At 34.5% G+C, this 26,148-nt stretch overlaps 1 protein-coding gene across 1 annotated transcript in view; it reads right to left on the bottom strand.

Annotated features, from left to right (window-relative positions):
* rorcb (RAR-related orphan receptor C b) overlaps nucleotides 1-23,818 on the bottom strand; it is a 41,104-nt gene extending 17,286 nt beyond the window's left edge. The window contains exons 1-7 of the mRNA XM_056481522.1: nucleotides 23,551-23,818; nucleotides 9,647-9,732; nucleotides 8,753-8,894; nucleotides 6,032-6,481; nucleotides 5,748-5,869; nucleotides 3,871-4,003; nucleotides 1,548-1,655 (exon numbers count right to left, since the gene is read on the bottom strand). Of these exons, the coding sequence (XP_056337497.1) occupies nucleotides 1,548-1,655; nucleotides 3,871-4,003; nucleotides 5,748-5,869; nucleotides 6,032-6,481; nucleotides 8,753-8,894; nucleotides 9,647-9,732; nucleotides 23,551-23,557 (1,048 nt within the window). The 5' untranslated portion in view covers nucleotides 23,558-23,818. The remainder of the gene's footprint in view (nucleotides 1-1,547; nucleotides 1,656-3,870; nucleotides 4,004-5,747; nucleotides 5,870-6,031; nucleotides 6,482-8,752; nucleotides 8,895-9,646; nucleotides 9,733-23,550) is intronic.
* Nucleotides 23,819-26,148: the final 2,330 nt, after the last annotated feature.

Here is a 26,148-nt window from a genome sequence, read left to right as displayed (position 1 = left end):
TTTCCCAACGTACTGTCGTATCAAAACCTTTTTACAGGGTTATTGCGACTCCCCGAAAAATATAACCGTTTCTGAACAGGTAAGTGAGGGCCAGGGGACACGTTGGAAGACTGTGTCTCGGGGCGTTGTAGGTGCGCTTGCTCTACTGCGTGGCACACCCTTCGCCAGGGGCGCAGTAAGGTTCTTTCGTTGTGGCGTTTTCCATAGATTTCCCCATAGTGGAAGTTTCCACATAGCATTGGAGTTCCCCATCCGAAGGGGAACGCTACGGTTACTAAAGTAACCCTTCGTTCCCCGAGGGGGGGAACGGAAATGCTATGTTCCTTCGCCACAACGATTGTCCCTTAGCTGTTGAGCGTGAAAGTCTCTTCAGCTAGAAAAGGATGTCGAGCATGGCACTGGCTGCGTCTTTATAGCATGACTGATTGTCATTGACGCCAGCTGTGCACGCTGACGCTGCCAACTCATTGGCATTTCATTGGCCCGTTTTTATACTCTTTCAGATGATTGGATTCTGACGAAATCCCCATAGTGGAAGTTTCCACATAGCATTTCCGTTCCCCCCCTCGGGGAACGAAGGGTTACTTTAGTAACCGTAGCGTTATCATCATATCATCATTATAATCCAAAATTGTTTTTACATAATTAAATAAACAAAAAGGAAATAAAAAAGCACACAAATCAGCACACATATGAACTGTTGATAAATGAAAGAAATATATGAATATTTGTATATTGTGTTTTGTTTTACACACAGATAGCTTCTCTTTAAATGAATTAATTTAGACTTGATATTTATAACAAATTCTATAAATATAAACTATGATTTCTTTGTGTTTTAAACATGCATTTTAAAATTTTTGCAGTTTTGAATACTATTTATTTATTTATTTTATAGTATTTGTTAATAATAAGCAGAAATAAAATTAATTTTATGATTTCTTTTATTGAGATATAATATAATGTGACTAATGCAAACTAATGACTTTTACACTGAGGCAACTTATCTGTGTTTTTTTAAGTGTCTCCCTTAAGAATGCATTATTTTTGATAGCCAGGTGCTAATATTCAATTATGCTTATTGTTTATTCATCTTTTTTGGGGGGCAGTTTAACCATATGTATTCTATCCACTAAACTGTTCATATTATTACATATAATATATTGTGGAATCTGCAGATTTCTAATAGTTATATTTAAGAATTTTTAAGACTTTTTAAAATAACAAACCGAATAAAATTCAAGACCAATTGTAAAGTATAATCATTTTATAGTACAGAACTTACAAAAAAGCACACAACACAACTAATTAATAATCAATAATCTACCTTAACACGTTTTATTATATAGAAAAAGTAAAAAAAGAAACTGAAAACAATTTTTGAAACTGACTAAAGATAACTTCTATTTCAAAACAGAAACAAAATCTTCTTTAGATTTCTGAAACACATATTCTAAGACATTTTAAGACCAATTAAGGCCTTATTTCTATGGACACCCTGTATACAGTGCTAAAAAACCATAGGATTCACAAATTCAGGCACTCACCGAGAGCTTTGAAGAGCTGAGGACTGGCAAACTTGCCATCAAAAAACATAGTGTTGTTGGAAGAGTTGTAGGCGCGACACATTCTTATCAGCAGGACTTCCAGGCATCCTGGAATAGTAATAGAGAGAAAGAGAACGGCAAAAAACCGTGATGGGAGGGAAAGGAAGAAAGAAATAGAAACAAAAAATATAGACAGACAGAGAAGGATAGAGAGAGAACAGATAAAAAAAGAGTGCAGGAGAGGAGAAGGAAAAACGGGAATATGCTCCACCGTGCAAAAATACACAGAAAAAAAAAGGTTAAAAATTTGATCCAAATATGGAAATAACAAACACCATCAAAATGAAATGTCATAGTGTTTTGTTTTTAAATGGCATCAAAAAATAGGGGTTTCCATTAATTATGTTTTTTTTAATATACGGTAAGCACAAAAGATCAGGTGTAGACAGAATGTTGGAGAAATAAACACAAGAGGAGACAAACGTTAGTGCAAATTTCAGATTTAAGATTGAAAATGGATAGATTTAAACCCTGTGTAAATTTACAAAAGACTTGTGCCACATTTGCATGTTGTTATTCTGAACATGACTCTGAGTTTTATTTACTAACCACCAGAATCCGGTTTAACCTGCCATTAAATGTGCTGAAAATAGTGACTCTATGTATGCAATAAGTTATTGTATTGTGTTTGTGTATATTTTAATTAACTGATATATCATAAGTTAATGGTAAAACAATGGAGAGGTGCATTATATCACAAGATATTTCCAAACACACATTGCAATTGAAAACAGCTAAAAAGTAATTCAAGATAATTTATAAAAATAAATAAATGTATATAATTATGCATATGAAATAACAAATTTTAAATTTAGATCATTTAATTGTGACTTTTGTGTCTGCAATTAATAAATTTAAGGTTATTATAGTCAGGAAAATAATTTTGTTACTTCAATTAACAACAAAAACGAACATGCTTACACACACACACACTTACAATAAACAAAAACTCAATTATATAAAAAAAAGTTTTATTTCTAACAACAAACAAAAATAAAAATGACAATATGCTACTAAACTATTTACTAAAATAAATATAAATATAACAGTAAATTCAAATTAGAAAACTCTCTGATGCAACCCAGGCTCATTCTGAAAATGTACCCCTATATACATTTCTGGAGAGCGCCAAATACATCTCAGGAGCTACGTTTTTTTCAGTTTTTGTTTTCACGAATCCACCAGAGGCTGCTGTATAGGCTTTTTGACATCTCAAATTTCTCACACAAGTGTCATATGGGCCTGCTCTTCTCTCGTAAATCCACCAGAGGCCGCTGTTGACTGACTGACCAATCGACTGACTCACCCTCCTCCTTTCCTAGACCCAGCCAATAGTTTTTTCAAAAGTACCAATTGACCAGCATCTACCCACTTCCCTAAACCCAACCGCAATGTTTTGAAAATACGTTTTCAGATTTTACCACATTCTCCCCCTGTTATTTAATTGTTTATTTTATTTTTTGGCTTTTGTTTTACCTGCTTTCTAGAACCGTTCTTCGCCGGACTCGAATTCTGTGGTCACGCTCAACTTCGCTCTGCATCTCAAATCCTCAGATGTACATGACGAGCCACTGGACAAACTGATAACAGCGGAAAAGCCGTCCACATGGAAGTAAGCAGTCAACTGGCAAGCGCAAAAAGGAACGACGCCATACCGCCCCGCAGAGTTCGTTTTAAATACTAAATGCAGCTATACGTACTTCTGGCTACATAATTTGCGATCTCCAGAAATGTATATAGGGCTGCATTTTCAGAATGAGCCCATGTTACTTTGATTCTGGAATATTAACAACACATTTAGACTTTGATAGATGTATGCAGACTTTAACATGCATGAGGCATACAACTATATAAAAAAACAAGCCTGAATTACTTGAATTACCTTTTTATTTGCTTTTTTGCAGTTGTTTATATATATATATATATATATAACAATTCTGAAAATAGTCTTTGACTCACAATGCATCCTCCACAACAAACACCCAGAAGAATTAATATAAGAATTACAACTTTACCTGCATTACATTATTACCTTCCTTCAGATTATTCTAGAAATACCATGCTGAAATATAGTGCTGAAGAAACTGAGAGTGTTCTGAATGATCTAACGGTGTTATCGTAACACAACTAAATGTGATTAAACTAATAAAGCGATTAAAAAGGGCACAGTAGGCCACATCATGGCAGTGATGCGAGTGATAAATCTGTTGTATAATCTGGCATTAGTCAACTGTAATCCCTGTGAGAGGAAAGCAGAACTGACCTGCTTTGAGCAGGATGATCTGGTCATTCTGGCAGAGCTCCATGAACCCAGAGATGCGTTTGGCGAACTCCACCACGTACTGGATTGCGTTTGTGATGTGCAGAGCGCACTGCTGCCACATCCACTCTGCAGACTGAAAACACACACACACACACACTGTAAGTACATACAGTAACAGCCAGCCTCATATCAGCAAGTGCTATCACATTTGAGCAATTACAGTGTGGCATTTGCAGGTAAAACATAAAATATAAATTCGCAGAGAATGTGTATACTGTATGTTAACTGTATTTTATTTCAGGGGTGTCTGGAAAGTTTAATTCTGATTAATTGTGACATTCCCAGGTGTGTTTTTCTGAGATAACAACCGCTAAACAACTCAAGCTGATCCAAGAATTTCGAATCACCTTGACTGTCAGCAGATACGTTTACGTCCATATACTTAGATCCACATTCATATGCATCTTTATGTCTGTCACGCCTCGGTTTTTGACTATTTTTAACAGTGCCATCTTGTGACTGAATAGTTCACAGGTTAGTGTATAATCCACCAGCTGTTTTGGTCCTATCAGCTTTGCATTTTTGACTGTTTGGCGCCATCTTGTGACTGAATAATGTGCAGGTTAGTGTATAATCTATCAGATATTTTGGTTATATCAGCTTTGCGTTTTTAATTGCTTGGCGCCATCTTGTGACTGCATAGTGCACAGGTTAGTGTATACTCCATCAGCTATTTTGGTTCGGTCAGCTTTGTGTTTTTGACTGTTTGGCGCCATCTTGTAGCTAAATAATAAACAGGTTGGTGTATAATCTATCAGCAGTTTTCGGTTCTGTCAGCTTTGTGTTTTTAATTGTTTGGCGCCATCTCATGACTGAATAATCTGCAGGTTAGTGTATAAACCATCAGCTGTTTTGGTTCTGTCAGCTTTGTGTTTTTAATTGTTTGGTGCCATCTCATGACTGAATAATCTGCAGGTTAGTGTATAAACCATCAGCTGTTTTGGTTCTGTCAGCTTTGTGTTTTTAATTGTTTGGTGCCATCTCATGACTGAATAATCTGCAGGTTAGTGTATAAACCATCAGCTGTTTTGGATCTGTCAGCTTTGCGTTTTTAACTGTTTGGCGCCATCTCGTGACTGAACAATACACAGTTTAATGTATAACGCATCAGCTGTTTTGGTTCTGTCAGCTTTGCATTTTTAACTGTTTGGTGCCATATTGTGACTGAATAATGTGCAGGTATAATGCATCAGCTGTTTTCAGTTCTGTCAGCTTTACGTTTAATTAAAGATTTAATAAACAATTACGACTCAGAACAATGTTTTGTGTGTAATTTTTATGGTTTGTGGAATGCAGCCTTGTACTGAGTGGGATAATGTACATCCAGGACAGTCAATTTTGCAGAATAAAGACCTTCACAAAGTCCTTTACAACAGTGTTCCACTTCGCATTGGGCTGCTGATAATACTGTCGGGCTTAATTCAGTGATAACAACCTCCTGGATGAACTTTATCCCTAACTTAAAACATCTGTTTATATTTTCCAAAACAACTAACCACAGAGTTAAAAAAAATCTGAAAAATATAAATCTGAAAATAAATATAAACAAACACTAATCAAAAGAATAAAAGTTGTCTCTATATAGACCAAAATTATTTATTTAACTTAATTGTATTTTTGAGGAAAAAGCTTTGTTATGGATGTGACCGATGTGAAATCGGTACTTTTAAGTAGTTTTACAAGACTGCAAAATATAAACATTACACACACTACTTACAAATAGTTTCATTATTGTGGTGAAAACCTTATTATTTCCACAGCAAGGTTGTCATTAGCATGGAATGGCTCATTTGTGCTGTAGAGTGATGCTGGTGTACCTTGAGCTGGAAGCTGCGTGTTTCTTCAGGTGTGTAGAGGCTCCAGGTGTGTTTCTTCAGCTCTTCTGTGCTGTACTGACACGTCTCCAGGTGAGACTTCACCACATTCTGAGTGATCCGTTCTGCACAAAAAATTAAGCACATTTTTCTTTAGTATAATATCTGATCTCAACACAAATGAAAAAATATAGATATATTCTATAGGGATATTAATTAATATATATATATAAATAATAGACTCTCAATCTATTTTAAAGATCAAGACCAGTGGAAGTGAATCTCACCTATATCGTGCAGAGAGCAGTTGTCTGGTATGGAGCCCAGCAGAGAGTGTGTGAGACAGCTGTTGTCAGGCATGATGTACTCGTGCTTCACCCTCACTGCGTCCGCCAGATCCACAGCGCTGGGCTCAGGAGAGCTCTGACTGGATGATGAGCTTCCACTTCCAGAGCCTGTCCCGCTGCTGAGCATCTCCAGAGCGCAGTACTCGCCTGCCTCCTCTGGCGTGAGCGGCAGGTCGAACAGCAGGCCGTCGGGCAGCGTGGCGATGTCGTCCAGGTCGCTGAGGGTGGAGCTGGAGCCTCCGCTGCTGTACGGCCGGCTGTGGGCTCCGTCTTCAGCTTCATCGCGGCCAGTCAGACCCGCCAGGCAATCCTGGGTGAGCTGCTGGTGCCGCTGGACCTCTGCGTATAGACTGTCCCGCTGCTTCTTCGACATGCGGCCAAACTTCACCGCTACAGAGAGAGAAGAAGGCAGAGATGTAGGTGTTGGATGGTTTGTAAACAGCTTTTAGATTTACGTCTGATGTTTATTTTATTTAGCAAGGTTGCAATAATGTCAACAAAAGAGACTGCAAAAGAAGAATTGTATAAAATATTTGTGAAAAAAAAGGAATTTCATTGTTCAAAGCAATAAAGAAAGATGAAAAATGCTCACCAAAAATTATAAAAATGCTCAAGCTTTGGGTTTGAGTCAGAAACAAACAAACGCATTTTGAGCATTAAAATCATGATAACAAATTGTATTTTAAAACCTATTAAATAAAATAAAACATTACTTGATACATGATAATTTAACAACATAATAACACGACAACATGATAATTTTTGGTGAGCTTTTCTGTACAAATATTAAAGAATTTACTTTCCTCAAGCATATGAATGGGATCATATTTATTTCATAAATATTTTTAGCTATATACATATTTTTATATATATATATTGTATAATATATACTTAATATACTTAATATTTAATAATACTTTTAATATATACTGTATGTAGGCATGGGACGATAACTGGCTTCACGATTTACCACGGTTTGGGAAAGGCAAGGTTTTAAAACCGATTGTTATATAATATAAAATAATATAATATAATATAATATAATATAATATAATATAATATAATATAATATAATATAATATAATATAATATAATATAATATAATATAATAAAAGTAATAGTTATACCGCTCTAAACTATTTTATCTTGAGTTATTTAAGGGCAACAGTATCTCCAGCAGAAAAGGAGCCTCCATATCTAAAGCTCCTGGTCAGAACACGATTCAGGAAACATCTGAAAAACAAATGGCTTATAAACCAACATCCAAGTGTGCTATATACCGGAACAGTGCAATAGCTTTACTTTATATCCAAAGAAAAGAACGATCTCCAAAGATGCCTTATCAAGTTGTAAAGAAATCTGTGTTTTTTAAACTAATGAAGACAGCAGACAACAATTTATTTAAATTATTTAGCCTGACTTGTTTACTGTTCCAAACTAACCGGCCCTTGCCTAATTCCAGTTGTTTCTGACTCAAACCCATTCCTTAAACTTTATATATACAGTGCTCAGCATATATGAGTACACCCCCCCCCCCCCCCACACACACAGACAAATTTCTCATTTAAATTGATATTTTCTATGGAATGTTTTACAATATTCTATTTGTGCATATAAGTTAGCTCCAAACATGGAGCTAATCTAACAAATAACTTCCAATAATGGTTGATAATTAGTAGCCCAAATTTATATGTCAGGGAAAAATATTAAATCCATTTTTTTAAAAATAGAAAAAAATCAAGAGAAACAAAAAATATATAAAATTTTGTTGAAATGTAGTTTGTAATTTTTTTGTAATAATTTGCATGAATTTAAATGTATTATCTTTCCATTTCTAAAGATGTTATGTGACTAAAATATTATTTTAATAAATATATCTGTTTAATAAATCTGTTTTGTTCAAATGCACCAAAATACATTGCCTATATTCACTGAGAAATGGTTAAAAATATTCATTTTCAAAATGGTGTGTACTGTACATGCACGCACGCACGCACACACACACAGTTTAAGGAAAACAATAATGCAACCTGCAAATTTACACTTCTAGTTCCATTACAGTAGATGGACTAAGCAAATGAAACCTTATATCTCCCATCTGTCAAGCTATTTAGGACCATCCATAAATATTATTTATTATGATACCATGTAAACCACTTTGAATAGCCTGCCTCAAATGGCTCTAAATATAATGCAGGCATTTGGATAGAGCTAGACCAAGATCGTCCAATTAGTTTCAAATAATAATAGTTAACAAAATAAAACCAAACAAAGCATACAAAAAGTATGGACAGGGCTGTTTTGGGGGATTTCTTTATTTTTTTTTCAATTATAATTTATATTTTTGAAATTACCAGCAGGTGGCAGCGTCTTATATTCAAAACATTCATTCAAAACTGCTGATTCATTTAGAAACTAAACAAATGACTGTCTTCATGAATGGATCATTGATTGTTTGGCTCTGATAGGTAGAATACAGAATCTTTCAGAAATGAAACACAGCACTGCTGCTCTGGGACACACAAATGTTCTCAACTGGCTTTGTTAGAAACTATTTTGATTGGCGAAAAAATGTAACTCTTTCAATACTGAGGGTACACATGTGGGTCTTAAAATTCAGATTTGAGTCAGCCGGTGGGCTAGTTTAACATTCAGACTCACCATCGCGGCTCATGCCGAGAGCCAGGCACTTCTGCAGACGGCAGTGTTGGCAGCGGTTGCGGTTGGTTCGGTCAATCAGGCAGTTCCTCTGCCGTGAACACGAGTACATGGCATTATTCTGCTGGCTGCGTCGGAAAAAACCCTGGAACAAAAAAACACATCATTACGTCAGTGTGCAGGATGGCTAATATCAGGTGAGGGTTTTATAGGTGTGCCCTGGCATCAAATGACTAAGTAATATAAAACTAACACAGAAAACAAGACGACAAACACATAGGGATAAAAGAAAAGGAGGGTAGAGCACAAGAATGCTTTTGAGGGGATCAAATTTTCTTGTTCCTAAAATAGCTGAAGCAATAATCATGATATACAGTATCATCATTATACTGACATAAGAGCGTTAGGTAACAGGTATAATAACAAAAACATCACCATTACTTATTGACTCCACTAAATAAATCATTTTTGACTTTCTGTTAGTTTTAAAGAAATCAACAGCACCAATGTTAGGATTAATAAACATTTTAATAGTCATTTTCATCATCGGTTTTGGTAAACTAACTAATTTCAACAAAAGGAGCTTCATAGTATGTAGTATAAGTGTTTATGAGCATTAAATTTATGCCTGAAAATCAATAAATTACTACGTATTCAAGCATTTGGTGCTGTGAGGAACAAAAAAGTAGTGAAAAAATATTTTCACATTCTGAAATTCCCATGATAATATTATGCATGGTAATAATACATTGCTTTATTGAATATTGACAGATATTTTTGGATATTTTTCCTTCTGTGGGTTTAACTAAATTGATAAGTCAATTCATGCAAATTTATGGTCAATACATAATTTTTTTATAGCACTGTAAAAGATAAAACAATAATAGTTATTATTACCTTGCACCCTTCGCACGTAATTACACCGTAGTGAATCCCGGAGGATTTGTCTCCACAGATCTTACACGGTATCACCTCGATTTGAGCTGAAATAAAAACAACATCATTAAAAGGATTAGAGGAAGCGTCAAAAATGCAAATATGCAGACATATTTATTTTTGGCCTAGACCACAACCACTGTGAGCCAATGCGGACAGCAGGCAGATAGAGAGATGGCATTCACTCTTGCACGGCATGAAGGACAGAAATAGCCAGAAGATTGATTTTCAGGCTGAAGGGTGTATTATGTCTCGGCTTTTATGATGGAACTCATATGATCTGACTGAAACTGGATGCCTTGCATGTAAACAAGTGTTTAATCACTGACCATAATAAAATAAAATAATTAAATAAATGAGAAACGTAATAAAGTATAGCTCTGCACAGCCTTGTTTACATGTTTTGTGCGCTTTAATACAGTTTATGTTGTTTCTATTGATATATTTAAGCAATATTAATAATTTAACTAAAACATATATAAAAGTACATAACTAAATAAATAAAGCTATGTTAAAAAGGTTGATGTTAAAATGTCCTATATATATTTACACTATTAAATGTGCATTTATAAACGTCATTGAGGTAGAATGTAAATGTAATTGTAAAATGGCTGTAACGATATTTGTGAATTTGTGAACAACAAAAATGATTGAGGTCATGTCCAAGTGTTTCCCATTAAATCAATACATTGATTATTGTGACAGGTCTAATGTAAATATATAAAAATACGTTTTTTAATTCACTTTTTAATTTCTTCGATTCATAATGGTTTTTCTTTTGTAATTTTAAGTAAACAGTTATTATAAGAGGTGGGTGTAACGGGTTTCACAGTAACGGGTTAATGTATTTTAATTCGATTTTTGAGTAATGTAATGTAACGAATTACATTTTAAATTTGTGTAATTTGATTACAGTCATTAAAATCAATGTAGCTGCGTTACTGAAGTTACAAATATCGTTTCTGGAAGAAAAAAATGTAAACAGGGTTTTCTCTAAACAGCTTTCGACTACTTTTAACTCGACCAGCAACTACTTCAAACATTTGATTAGAAAGTATTCGGTGACGATATTCTTCACAAAGGAGGACAACGGCGCCCAAAAACATGGTGCGCCAATTCAGTCTAAACAGGCTAAATTGATTTTTTTTGTGTGCAGGATCGGGAGTAGAGGTATCTTTTGAATGTGAAGAGAAGTGTAGCTGCTTATAGGGCTGTTCACATATTGCGCCTTTTGTGTGCGCGCACATATTGGGAGCGCATATTGTGCCGCTCACATTTCCCTGGCGTACCCAGTTGAAAACCGTGTCACGTCACAAGAACTAACTGATCAGCTTCATACTTACACACATACACTTCATACACACATTTCGGACCCATTACCTCAGAGAAACCTCAGAGAAGCACAGAACACCCAAACACTGCAGTGCTTTTTCATACTATGGATGTCAATGCTTACAGGTATCCAGTTTTCTTCTAAATGCCTTCTTTTGTGTTAAAAAAAAAGACAAACAGAGAATTTTAAGTTTTGGGCGAACTCCTTAAGTCTTGAATTTGTCAGTCTGCTGTATTAAACAGTGTTTTTCAGTAAATATTAAATTACTGAAAGAGCTGCAGTTTATTTTGTATTCTTTATATGTTTTAACAATAACTTTAAAATAAAGTAATTAGTAATCTGATTACTTATTACATGAAGTAATTAGAATGTAATCAGATTACAATTTTCCAGTAGTAATCAGTAATTTGTAATCTATTACTTTAAGTAAGTAACTTACCCAACACTGGTTATTATTAAATGCATGTTTACATTTAATACATATTTAATATACTCAGACCTATTTAACATCAAACTACAGAATCTAAATTACCTTAAAGAACCTGTAAAGTCTTTGTCCTTTGAAAGTGTTCGTGGCTATTTATATTACTATGCTGTTTTGTTATAATTATATAATGAGTGGCATGCAACAATATTGTTTTTAGCAGCATTTTCTGTGACAATATATCGTACAACAAAAATTCTTTATCGTGACAGGCCTAATTATTGTTTTTACACATGAAAAACTGCATGGAATATATGAAAAATGGCATGTTGAATTAATTATATCATAATAATAATAAAAAAGTACTAAAGAAATACAAAATAAAAACAAAAAAAGGCAAAATTAATAAATAAGTGAACAAATAAATATATTTTGTGCTTCAGTTATTATGCAATGGCTACATTATACAATGAAAATAACACTTTTAAGCACATTTTTTTACTGCCATAAAAAACACTTCCAACGAAACACTCGTTAGGATAAAAAAAGCCCATCCACCATTTTGTCGTTCTAGCTCTGTCAGCTGAAAGCAATGACCAAGATCCACAGTGGCATGCAATGGAAAAATCTGTAATGCCTCGCTGCCCCTCCCGTCCCGCTCTCTGTGTAGAGTTATATAACCTCCGTCTGCAAACATTCCACAAACACGCCATTCAGGGCTGCTCAGTCTAATAATGCAGATGTTCCGCCTCCCTGACAGCACTGCCAGCCGATTGGTCAATGCTCAGGCAGATGCGACTGTGATTGGCCGGCTCTGAGAGTCACTCAAATAAACTTGGCAGTGAGCCCATGTGGACTCGCTGTCCTACTGACATACTTTCTCAGAGAAAAGGGGAGGAGGCTGTGGGCGTAGCCACAGCATATCTTATTTGAATAGGCCTTTCCCTTTGCTTTGTTAAGGTGGAATTGATCTTGACTGAAATACATGAGGATTTGGACAGATAAGATGAACTTTTGGCAAGGGGACGCTCTGTTTATTACATAAAATTTTGTTGTGATGTTTACTTTATCATTATTAATTCATTTTATGTGTATTTACTGACACACACACACACTTTTCTTTCAACACATTTCTAAACATAATAGTTTTAATAACTTATCTCTAATAACTGATTTATTTGATCTTTGTCATGATGACAGTAAATAATATTTGACTAGATATTTTTCAAGACACTTCTATACAGCTTAAAGAGACATTTAAAGGCTAAACTAGGTTAATTAGGTTAACTAGGCAGGTTAGGACAATTAGGCAAGTTATTGTACAATGATGGTTTGTTCTGTAGACTATTGAAAAAAAATTAGCTTGAAGGCGCTTATAATTTTGACCTTAAAATGGATTTTAAAAAATGTGTAACTGCTTTTATTCCAGCTGAAATAAAAGAAATCAGGCAAAATATTATCAGACATTCTGTGAAAAAATACATAAACAATAAATTCTGTGCGGTTGGATAATAACTATGACTTCAACTGTATAAGGGCTGCACAATTTTGGAAAAATCTAACATTGCAATTTGGAAAGAATATATCATTTTAAATTGATTGGAATGATTCTGTAGGCGAAGGAGCAATGTATGGAATATAATAAACTAATTAAAAGCATAAATTAATACAGAAAAGAGAAGCTGCAATTGAAATAAACAGGGTTTTATCATTTTCCAAGCCTAATAGTATTCAGGTAGAGTAATTAAATTACGAAAATAAAATTCAATAAAATTAATCGTTACTAAAATTACTAACAGTATAATTTCTTGCGCCTGAATGATTTTAAAATCCTCAGCCACAGGCCTCAAAAACACATGCAAAGGGTCAATTATAAAACAGAATCAACATGGCTAATCCTGCAATGTGACTATTGTAAATGATCGCATTGTGATACCGATGCTGAAACGATATATTATACAGCCTTAATATTCAGTAATATTTTTAGAAGCTAAAATCTTGACAGATCATGCATATATAATTTAATCGCTTTAAATAATGATACTAGTACTGGTAATATAAATGCTATGGAAAACATGCGTATTTGTTTATATGATTGCATATAAAAACATAAATATAATAGATTAATGTACAAAATGCTAAGACTTACACAAATATTTAAATGTTAATAACAGTAGATTATCATGTAAACATCTATCATTTTTAAATGCATACTCAATAGTAAATGTGCATTATGTACTATATTATATATCTAAATATTTATAAAATGTATATTTAAAATCATACTGTAAACATTTGAATTAAAATGTTATTGCACCTGTAAAATATTGCAACATTTATAAAATATACTGTTGTGCAAATAAGTAAGTTAAGGAGAAAAAACCCAGATGAATTTAAGAATCTCCCTGAAATGCCCCTTGTAATGCATACATACACACATTTTTTTTACATGCATTCATGTCTTTTTTTAACATGCACATGTTAAAGTTACTCAATATCTTGTCCTTTCAAAATGCTGTGCAAAAGAGTTTAACATTTCAAAGTCTTAACTCTGTTTTCAGTTGCTGTAATTATCAAATGCAAGAGCACATCCTGTGTGAACCTTTACACTTACAGAAGTATCTCCTTTAAAAAAACCTGAATGTACTCATCCGTTTCATATTAGCATCTACTAGGGATCATTATACTTCACTTTTCCACAGTGCTTTATGCTATAAACGCCATCTGTGGCATGACTATGCAAACCCGTAAGGGCAGATAAAGAAGGGAATTACATGTGTGCAAAGCGACTCAGGAATACAGTTCAAACCTACAGTGAGCAGTGGCCTCTGTTATCTGTGTTTGCGTACAGTCCCATAATGCAATCACCTTTGAGTAGAGAACATTGTGTTAAGTCGATTTTGGTGACATAACACGAGACAGCAGATTAGATTAAGCAGTAGAGCGTAACGCTTCTTTTTTTTTGCCTTAAGCATTCAGTATAATGCAAGAGGTAAATACCACATCAAATCTCTTGGAATTACGCTACAAATAAAAATTTATTTTAAAATAAATATTTAGCATAGCATGTATTTTTTTATTTTGATGAGTGGGTGGAACTAAGTGTAGCCAAGTGTTAAGGGTTAGTTTACTAAAAAAAATACTAAATAGTTTACTTATGATTTACTAACCTACAAGTGGTTACAAATCGTTATGAGTTTGTTCTGTTGAACACAAAATAAGATATTTTGAAGAATGTTGGAAGTGTCTTCACTGACATCTATAGTTAGAAGTCAATGGCTACCAGTTTCCACCAATATTACCATCTATTTAACACTGTAAACAAAATCTATTAATTAGCAGGGTCCACATTTCATGATTCATGTTCTTTTTTTAGTTTATATAAGGCTATTAATTGCATTATTAGACCCTGATATCTGCTCTGTCGACTTTTCATACTGAAAATTCAATTCTGCAGTTTAACAAAGTTATATTTTAGTAGTTTGAAAGAATATATTGTATTAGAAATATTTAACTAATTAATAACATTTTGAGATTCATCCCAGACATGTCAATTAAAAGCACGTTTTTTTCTAACTTTTCAACATCAAAAGCTGTTGGAGTAAAGGTCAAGGTCCCATTAAGCAATTAAAAAGAAAAAATAAATTAAAAAACAAAAACAAAACAGGATAATTGCTAGTTTACAAGTATATTTTTTGAACACAGAAATATTAGAAATATTTTCATCAAGATATGTGATAACTATTTCCAACCCAGTCTCATTCTGAAAACGCACCCCTATATACGTTTCTGGAGATCAGGAAATGCATTTCAGTAGCTACATTTTTTGCAGTATTTGTTTTTCACCAGAGGCCACTGTGTGCGCTTTTTGAGATCTGAAATTTCTCTTGCGAGTGCCATTTGCGCCTGTTCTTCTCACGTAAATCCACCAGAGGCCGCTGTCAACTGACTGACTGACAAACTGACCATCGACTGACCCACCCTTCACCTTCCCTAAACCCCATCAACAGTGTTTTCAAAAGCAATCCAGAAAAAGAAAAGTCCTCGTCTGATTTTTACCACGTTTTCAGATTTTACCACATTCTCACTCTGTTATTAACTTGTTTTTTTTATTTTTTGGCTTCTCTTTTGTCCTTCCCGCTTTCTGGAGTCCTAAGAAGACGTCGCAGCAGACCGTTCAAAGTGGAGGTGCACCCTGACCAAACAGCTCAAGTCAGGTGAAAAGAACATTATTTGTGCGTTGGAGGAAAAGCAAGTTCGCCGAAAGATGCGGAACAACGACAGCCACGGAGCCACATATTGATACGAATTTTGGGGCAAAGAATGCATCTCCTGTATTGGCCTCTTCAGCCACCAATGACACTGTCTCAGACAATCAGTTATGCCTCAAGATAAAAATTAGGATACGACATCCATGGTCAACACTGACCAACAGAGGCCTACTATACTCTTCTATACTCGAACCCAATTGTCATGGTCAACTCCTCTCTGCATCTCAAGTCCGCTGACGTACACGGCAAGCTACAGGTCAAACTGGTAACAGCGGGAAAACAGTCCATATGGAGGTCCATATGGGCCGTCATACCGCCCCGTAGTGTTCGTTTTAAAGCGGAAATGCAGCCATACGTAGCTCTGGCTACATAATTCACAATCTCCATAAATGTATATTGGGCTACGTTTTCAGAATAAGCCTATGTTGACTATTTCTTGCTTTATAAAATTCCTTAGAAAAATGCTATTTTTTTTTAGCATTTTAAAAAATAATCCAATAGCCAATAGCATAACACCACTTTCTAGGGAGGGCATGTACAAGATATCAAGGATATGTAAATACCAATTCCCACTATTAACTACTGGCTTATTACCTGCCTATTAATTAGATAATTACACTGTTTATTAGTATTTTAGTACTTAAGCACAACCTCATTCTACACTTTCAGAAATAAAGGTACAGGAGCTGGCACTGGGGCAGTACCTTTTCGAAAGATACATATTTGTACCCAAAAAGTCCACAGTGGTCCTTCAAAGGTGCATTTTAGTGCCCAAATGTACGTAAAAAGTACCTTTGAGCAACCATTATTGACTCTTCAGGTACAAATATGTTTCTTTTGAAAAGGTACTGCCCCAGTGAAAGCTCCTGTACCTTTATTTCAGAGAGCGTACATCACTAATCCTACTAGATACACCCAAACAAGACGTGTGCTGTTTGTTTAAACTACTTATTTAAAATGAGCTATAACAACACAATCCTCAAGGTTTTTTAGGGCACAGCTTAATTGTTTTATGTTCAATCCACTTCAATTTGTGATTGAAAAACTAATAAGTAAACTTAATTCCTTCATGTTGTCTCAACATAAGTTGTTTGTGTGGAACCACTACCTTACTAACTAATAATAAGCAGCAATTGAATAGTTAAAAGTCTTAGCTAATGGTTTGCTAATAGCGAGAACAGTATCTTAAAGGGAAGTGTGACAATACATTTAATTTATTGCACCTCTCTGTAATAAGAATATTGCATATTGTGATTAATTTTCTATAGTTTTCTTCATATTGTGCAGCCCTAATATATTATTACGTGTTCAACAGAGAAGAGAAAGTCATAAATGTTAAGAACAAATAAAGATTGAGGAAATTACGAGATGTTTTCATGTAATAAGGGAGAACTATCCCTTTAATTCCTGTAAGATGAGCAGAAACATATTTGCGGTCACATGGTTGGCAAATGTAGGCCAGAGTAAACAACAATGATTTAACACCTCACCTACTTTACATAACACATCTCCGAGTTTCACCCGAGTGGAGAGAAATCCAGACGGCTTCACGCAGGAATTACACTGTAGTTTTCTGATAAGACGGAGTGTGTGAAACGGTCAGTATGTCAGTAAGTCACTCCATGCCAAATGTCTCTACTGTACTTGCCATATTGAAAGCAAGGTCACGAAATGCCATGCTCACCTCAAAGATCGCACTGATGCCAAACAGCAGGAGAGGTGATTAAGCGTGCTCTACAACAACACCCGGTTACCTAATAGCTTTATTTATGCATGCATTAGTGTGTGCGTGTTTCTTTGATGTGCAGCGATTACCATCATTCGAGTGTTGACTCAATAAAAAGGAGAGCTTGTTATCATCACAAAGAGAATGCAAGTTGCATTAAATGGCATTAAAATATTTGGATAAAATTTATTTTAATTGTCTGTTACACGCAGAAAGATAGATATTTCGAGGAATGTTCGAATCTGGTAGCCATTGACATTAGGGCTGCACGATATTGGACAAAATCTGACATTGTGATATGAATACAATTTCAGCAGATGAGTTATTTTTATTACTAATTACCCATTTTATAAAATGAAATCATTAATTTAGACTGATTTGGATAGTTTTGTAGTGAATCAAACACACTGCAAGCATAATTAATTAAGGTAGAGAAAAAATAAAAGTGAAACAAGAAGTGCTTTATGGTTTTCCAAAATACTATACTATAACTAATTGGCATTGACTTTAAGGGTAAATAAAATGTAAGAATGCTACAGTAAAAATCTCGTTTAACAGTACATTTCCTTAATATATATGGATATATGGATATATATGAATACTTATAATTTGATTATTTATGATTAGAATTATTTTTAGCTTTTTCACATCAGTTATAGACAATTTTGAGAGGATGTAAACAATAATAATAGTAATGTATTTCCTGTATTACATTTATAATTTAACATAGCTCCCAAGAATCCAAAAAGGTCCACATATTGATAAATAATGTTATGGAAGTCATTTTAACATTAAAATATGATTAAATTGCCTTTTGTTACAGTTAATAGGGATGTCCAGATCTGATCACGTGATCGGAAATCAGGTCCGATCATGTGGTTTCAGGTGAATAGTGGAGACAGAAAAGCACTGGGAACAAAAAGAGAAAAAGGATTGGCAAAGGACCTCGAGCCGGGTCTCAAACTCAGGTCTCCGTTTTTTCAACCCAGGCTCATTCTGATTACGTAACCCTATATATACATTTCTGGAGAGAGCAAAATACGTCCCAGGAGGTATATTTACTTGTTTATTTTATTTTTTGGCTTTTGTTTTTGTCTTACCCGCTTTCTAGAACAATTCTTCGCTGGACTCAAACCCTGTCATCGCGGTCAACTCCACTCTGCATCTGAAGTCCGCTGATATATGTGTCGAGCTACCGGACAAACTGGTAGCAGCGGAAAAGCAGTCCACACGTAGGTAAGCGGTTAGCTGTTAAGCACGAAAAGGAACGGTATCATACCGCCCCGTAGCATTCATTTTAAAGAGGAAATGCTGCCATACGTAGCTCTGGCTACATAATTCACGATCTCCAAAAATGTATATAGGGCTACGTTTTCAAAATGAGCCTGTGTTGTTGTTTTTTTAACAATACTTTTTTTGTTGTTTACAGTGTATGGATCTCAATAGCTATGGCTTTTGCGACATTCTTCAGAGTATCTTCTTTTGTGTTCACCAGAACAAAGAAACTCAAACAGGTTTGGAGCAAGTAAAGGATGAGTAAATGATAACAGAATGTTAATTTTTGGCTGAACTATCCATTTCGGAGTGATGATATAAAACAGACGCCAGAAAACTGGCAGAATTTATATTAAAAATACTCTCGAGCTGAGTTTTTTCTGGATATAAAGTATGATTTGTTATGGCTCTCCTTGTCCTCGTCTGCTCTGCGAACATGAGCCTCGTGTTGTGTATATTTAAACACAGCCACACCTCACGACTGTACGCCCGGACACATATGCCTGCAACTGCCTCAACGTTTGTTCAGACGGCAAACAAAAAAACGGCAGAGACAAAAGCCTCACTGTGCTTACAGACAAAAGAGACTGAGTCAATAAATAAATGAAAATAGAACGGATTATGACTTAATATTTACTCAGCTCCGGGTAAGGGGCAAACATTTGAGAAGTCAAGTTAAAAATCTTTACAAGTAGAGGCAAAACTATTAGCAATAATATGTTTTACAGGAACTGTAATAACTGTGTTATGAAAGATTATCATTTTTAATAAATAAAAATGTCAATATTCTGACTAGGGCTGTGCGATAAATCGAAATCGAATCGCAATTTGAAACGCTGCAAGAAGCTGCGATACGAAATATATATGTATTATTTCATTTTCCCCGTTCAAAGCAAATGTGTGACTGCCGTATGTGTGTGATAGTCTAACTAGCCAATTGAGTGAGCATACGTCTGTGCTGCCCAATTAGAAATGCGCAACTGAACTATGCGGAACGTCCGCAATAAAAAAACAAACAGGAAAGCGCAGACAATTGGGATAATGGCGTCTGCCTCTTCAGAAGCATTAATAAACAAATAATGTAAAAGAAAAACAATATATCGGTAAAATAGAAATATTTCGGTTTTAAAGTCACAGACACCAAACAAAAACAGGTCATTTTTAAAGATTTTTTTAAGGAAAATTGTTGCCACAGCTTTTCAGATTATTGACCTGAAGCTTGACTACAAAATTAAATTGCAAATGAAGTCGTAATTGCAATATCTGTCATAAAAATCACAGATATTTTCCCCAAATCGCACAGCCCTAATACTGACTCATTTTCCTTGCATATAGTGAAATAACTTTTGGTGCAAAGGGAACACTGACTGACTGACTGTAATTCAGCACAATCATAAAAAAATATCTGACACTGGCCAGCATTTCGGGGATCTCACTAGTAATTTTTTGTACCCAATTTTTATATATATATATATATATATATATATATATATATATATATATATATATATATATATATATATATATATATATATATATAATATTTAATAAAATAATTATAATTTTGACAATAATGACAATGCCTAAGTTAAAAATCATTTAAGTAAATATATTTAATGTAATATTTTTGTATGACTTCCATAATAATACAATTAGAAATAGTATTAATATTTATAATGTCATATACACTTTGTAATTTTATGTGTTTTTTTTAAGTATCAACATCAGTATATGTCATTTTAATAGGTCAAACTGACTGTAATAACAGTAAATTATGCAATTTCTATTCGAATAAATATATAATCAAATATTTCGATAAGCGGTCATTAGGGCCCCAGGAAATCTGAGGGCCTCCAAATAAATCCCTAGAAGTATAAGTGATACTATAAATTATATGTAACATTGTTTTCTATCATATTTATACAGTGAGGTTGTAATTTTAATGTAATTATTATATCTGCGCAAATGTGCTCCCCACCTTCAATGCTGGACCAATCCAGCAGTCAAATCAGTAAAGATTTAGTTTTAAAAATGAGTTAGTTTATTTATTATGTTTAGTTGTGAATTCATCTTAAGAAAGTGCTTTACATGATATTATTATTTTGCATTAAGATAAAATGTAAAAAATGAGATCGAATGAAAAAAAACAGCAAAATAATAATAAAAAAATTTAAGTGCAAAAGGTGCATTTTAGAACTTTTGGCCCCTTAACTGGAATTGTTTAGGGCCCCAAAATCACTAAATCCGCCTCTGATTATAATACAATTACAAAATAATTACAGTCCTAACATTTTCTAATTAAAAACATTAATAATTAAGTCAACATTTTGAATCTAGCAAAGTATAATTAAAAAAAAAGTTTTCAATTGTTCAAAATAATAAATTCATATTTTCATACAATACTATAGCTAAATTAGAAATATGCAATTTACCATGACAGATATAATAAATAAACTTTTATTATAAAACTACACAACAGAATAATTATTTAAAGCACATATAACTAATTCAGAAAGCATTCATATTAATTATATTATATAGCAACACCATATCACAACTCATGCTAAATAAACTACTGGCTTATTACCTCCCTATTATTAAGATATCACCCGTTTATTAGTACTCATAAAGTATGATCTTATTCTAAATCCTTAATCTTACCCAAAACCTAAACCAACTTCAACCTAACTAATAATTAACAGCTAATTAGTAGTTTATTCATTGTTTTTACTATTTTTTAAGGTGGGTGGTTGCAAACAATTTATATGAGCTGAATTTAAACAACAAAATGTATTTAGTAATGTTAGACTTAATTAGTTTATTAAAATTCAGCCCATATAAATTGTTTTATTATAAAACTGCACAACAGAATATATATTTAAAGCAAATATTACTAAACAAGAAAGCATTTATGTTAATTATATAGGTAACACTAAGTCACACATCATGAACTACTGGCTTATTACAGTACCTCCCTATTATTAAGATTTCACCTGTTTATTAGTACTTATACTTATTCTACATACTTAATCTTACCCAAAACCTAAACCAACTTCAACCTAACTATTAATTAACAGCTAATTGGTAGCTTATTCATTGGATTTACTAAATGTTTAAGGTAAGTGGTTGCAAACAATTTATATGAGCCGAATTTAAACAACAAAAATAATATTAGTAATGTTCAACTTAGTTTGTTTCAATTCAGCCCATATAAATTGTTTGCAACCCCTTCCCTTTAAAAAAATGAGCAAATCCAATGAATCATTTTGTTTCAGGATAATAATGGTTTATTAACAGCGTGAATTGTGACTTAATAATAAGTGTTACCATCATATTTATTATATAAAGGGGTGGATTTAACTGATAATATAACCGATAAACATTGTTTTCTATCATATTTTTTTATGGTGAGAGTCAAATAAATAGTTTTAACGTAATTAAATGTTATTTAATGGAAAATAAAATTTCCCAAGGATGGCTGGAAGGGCATCCGCAGCGTAAAACATATGCTGGATAAGTTAGCGGTTCAATCAGCTTTGGCGACCCGAGATTAATAAAGGGACTAAGCCGAAAAGACAATGAATGAATGAATGAATAAAATAAAATGCAATATTATTATAATAATGTAATGTTACGTAATAATAATATTATAAAACAAAATATTATTATTGGATAATAACCACACCAATCATGAAGCAATCCAGCAGTCAATTTTAAATAAAAAAATACCTTTTTTTAGTTGTAAATTAATTTTAATAAAGACTAAACATTCAAAATGTAGAGATTGCATTAAGATAAAAAGTAAAAAAATAAGTCTGAGTGATATATATAAAAAAAAGCAGCTAAACAAATGGAAAATAAATATAGAAAGGGTGAATTTTAGGACTTTTGGGCGCCCAAATCACTAAATCCACCCCTGGCTATATACACGTTTGGCTTTATTATTTTATGATAACTAACGATAACATTACTTAGTATTTTTCCCACGCTTGCATTTATTTTATGTCACCTTATTACAAAAAATCGCTGCTCTAATAAATCTTGTTTATAGTCTAAATGAAGTTCAAGTTCAAACCCAAGTTCATGCTGGAAGATAAAGGCGCGGCGGCCATGGAAAAAACAGACCGCATGGGTTTGCACGACTCCGGCTAAGCGCCTCCCATTTTCTGGCGCTCGTCTCTGCTGCGAATGCTGTGTAATGTTCAGTGACATAACTAGGTCAGTAGAACAGCAGGTTTGAGCACTGCTCACACAGCCGGCCATGCTGCCCTGAGAAAACAACAACACAGCCACGCAAAGCAGCCCCTATAGCTAACATTTACACTCAACAAAATCACGAATAAAGTCAAGAAGTACAGGATTTACCTGATAATACTGTTGTCAAAAGCGTGTTCGGAGAATTTTTTGTTAAGACGAACTAAATGTGCGTCACGACACTTTCGAGACGTTTTAATTCGACAAATACTTTGACGCTGTATTTATATTTCAAGGTGTTATTTTGTTACTTAGTTTTAAAAAAGTTAATAATTTTACGCTTATTACGTAATTATTAAAGAGACCTGTCAAACTCGTCAGCGTCACGAAGCTTCGACATTTTGCGTCAGAATTCCAAACTCACTTCTGACACATTCGAGCATTAAGAATGACACATTGTATCGTTTTACAAACAAATAGAACCTCAAATAACATTCGAACGCGTTCCAAAGTAACAAGTGTCCGTTGGAAAATGTCACAGGGAAGCAATGGAGAAAATATACAGAATGTGAAGGAAGTTACTTTACAATGTAATATGCATAGTCAACGTAATGCATCATAAAAGTGCAACAAACATCTTACCTCTCATGTTGACCGGTTTCGTGGCTCTCCAAAGTTTTAATGCGTGAGGAGAAATAATGTTCGGACTAAGTAACTAACGTCAGACAACTGCCCGAATTAAAGTTTTCAGCTCCGACTGTGAGCATTGTTAGGAAATAAAACTCCTCAGAAGTAAATTCGCGTTTCTACACTTCTTGCGCTGTGTGTGTGCAAAAAGAAATTAAAGTTGCTTTCGAAGTGTGTGTGTGTGTTACGGCGCGGTGAGAATCGTCGTCCTCCTCCCTCTGCTCTCACTCTACCCTGCTAACCTACTTTCAGACGCGTGGACTCTCACATGATTTCGTGCCCGCGCACTGCTCACGGGGACGCGCACCCGTCAGCGCTTTTTTAAGGAGGGACTGGAATTCAGGAGGATTCGGGGAATTTTCGCCGCATTTTATCAAATAAACACAGATTAATTTAATTAAAGTGAATAAGGTCCCAGAGGACGAACTGCACTATTAGTCTCTTAACTAAAAAACATTATGTGGTAGCAAAGCGATTCCACAGCAGCAGTATTCATAAATAGTGTGGCCGTCAATAAAGTGTATCATTATGCAATGCATGACATATAAATAATGATGCAATATTTTCATGGCTGAAGATGGCATTGCAGTTTACTTTCCTTTTTTGCTGAGTTTTCATGTTTTCATTACTGGGTTTTGAGGACATGAACAATTGTAAGGATCCGATTTATTAGTGTAAATCCACGTATAAAGCCATTACTTATATTATTAACTTAAAGGTTAATAATTAGTTTTAAACCTGTTCAATTTCTTTCTTCTGTTGAACACAAAAGAAGATATTTTGAAAAATGTTGGATACCTGTAACCACTGACTTACTCCCAGCCAGGGCCATTTATATCACAGTTGATATTTAGCCGCACCATACTGGTGTTTCTTAACATCTACTGTAGTTTTTACAAGGTGGGTTGTTAGCCCAATGCTTAACCCCCAACCTGGAGGACCAGGAGATATACACATACGCTATGGCCAATTTAGCTTACCCAATTCACCAAATGCATGTCTTTGGACTGTGGGGGAAAGCGGAGCACCCAGAGGAAACCCACGCCAACATTGGGAGAACATGCAAATTCCACACAGAAATGCCAACTGACCCAGCCTTTATTCAAAAACATGATTTAATATTGAAACTACTTTTAGTTATTGCCCATGCACATGTTAAAATATCTATAACTTTGTAGCAATATTTTAATAGGGAACATCCAAATACCTGCTGAGAGTGAAATTTAGATAAATGCTCTTTGTTGCGCTCTTTCTCTTAATAACAAAACAAACACACAAGAAAAATGACTGCAGTGAGACAACAGCAGTTCAGAAAGCATCTGATCATAATGATATATTGATATGTTTCAACAAGATCCGCAGTTTACCGGCATTATCCAAGCATTAATATCCTGATGACGTTAATATCAGGTTAGATTTAGGTCGGCAGTGTCTAAAGACAATGTTATTTTGACGTCCAATAATGCTGTGAAATGACATTGATATTTTATTGATTTGAAGTGACCAAAATCCATCGTCGAGCCAAAATCTTAAAGCAACGTCATATTGACGTCAAATACTGACATTTGTTTGTCAGGCATGGCAACCAAAATTCATCTGATAGACATCACATTGGTAACGCCCACACAATGTAAAGGTGTAACATCATTAGATGTTGATATTTTGTTGTTTTACTTTGCGTTGGAAAGTAACCTAAATGCAACGTCTGTCCAATGTTGGACGCTGACGTTGGGTTCTGACGTCAACCTGATTTTCCTAACAAAATGCTATGTTCCACGATATTGGGGTATATTGTCAATCTGAGGTGTCATGTTGATGTCAACATAGGCTTAATCTGAAATGTAGCCCTATATACGTTTCTGGAGATCCCGAATTATGGAGCCTGAAGTACATATGGTTGCATTTCGGTTTTAACGATAGCTATGGGGGGAGGGAGGGGGGTTGTGACGCCATTCCTTTTCTCACTTAGCCTACAGCTAACCCCTTACCTTCGGGGTTCGAGTCTGGTGAAGAACGCAGGGTTTCTGCAGGGTCTTAAAAAGTCGAAAATTTAAAAATCTAAATTTAAGGCCTTAAAAGTATTAAATTCGCTGTTCTAGGTCTTAAATGTTTTTGAATAGGTCTTATTTTTCTGATGTCCATGTAACGCTAATCTAATGCTCATTTAAATTCTTTTTTGTTGTTGTTGCTTGGTTTTCGTGGTGTTTTAGTTCTTTATTTCACTAGTCCAATTGTAATTTTGCGATATTACAACTACAAATGAGGTCAACACGCAATAGCCAAGCAGCCTTCTTAATCTCAGTGTGCGCGGCGAATGTGACGTCATCGATAGAAGTTCGCTTTGAGGGGACGCGACATGATTTCGGTTGGCAGAGTATGGCGTTATTTTACTGACAAATGTAGTAAGCGCAGTTTTATAAGTCGAGAGCGCATTCATGTAATACTAGAGAGCGAATCTCTTTGCTCATGCGCCGGTTTCCTCTGTTCGTGGACAAAACTGCTCGTGAGCTCTCAAAACCTGGCTGTTCACGTGCGAATGATCTGCTCTCGCTC

The sequence above is a fragment of the Danio aesculapii genome, chromosome 2 (genome assembly GCF_903798145.1).
Source record: "Danio aesculapii chromosome 2, fDanAes4.1, whole genome shotgun sequence".
Classification (NCBI taxonomy): Eukaryota; Metazoa; Chordata; class Actinopteri; order Cypriniformes; family Danionidae; genus Danio; species Danio aesculapii.
This window is presented reverse-complemented; position numbering and strand designations above follow the sequence as displayed.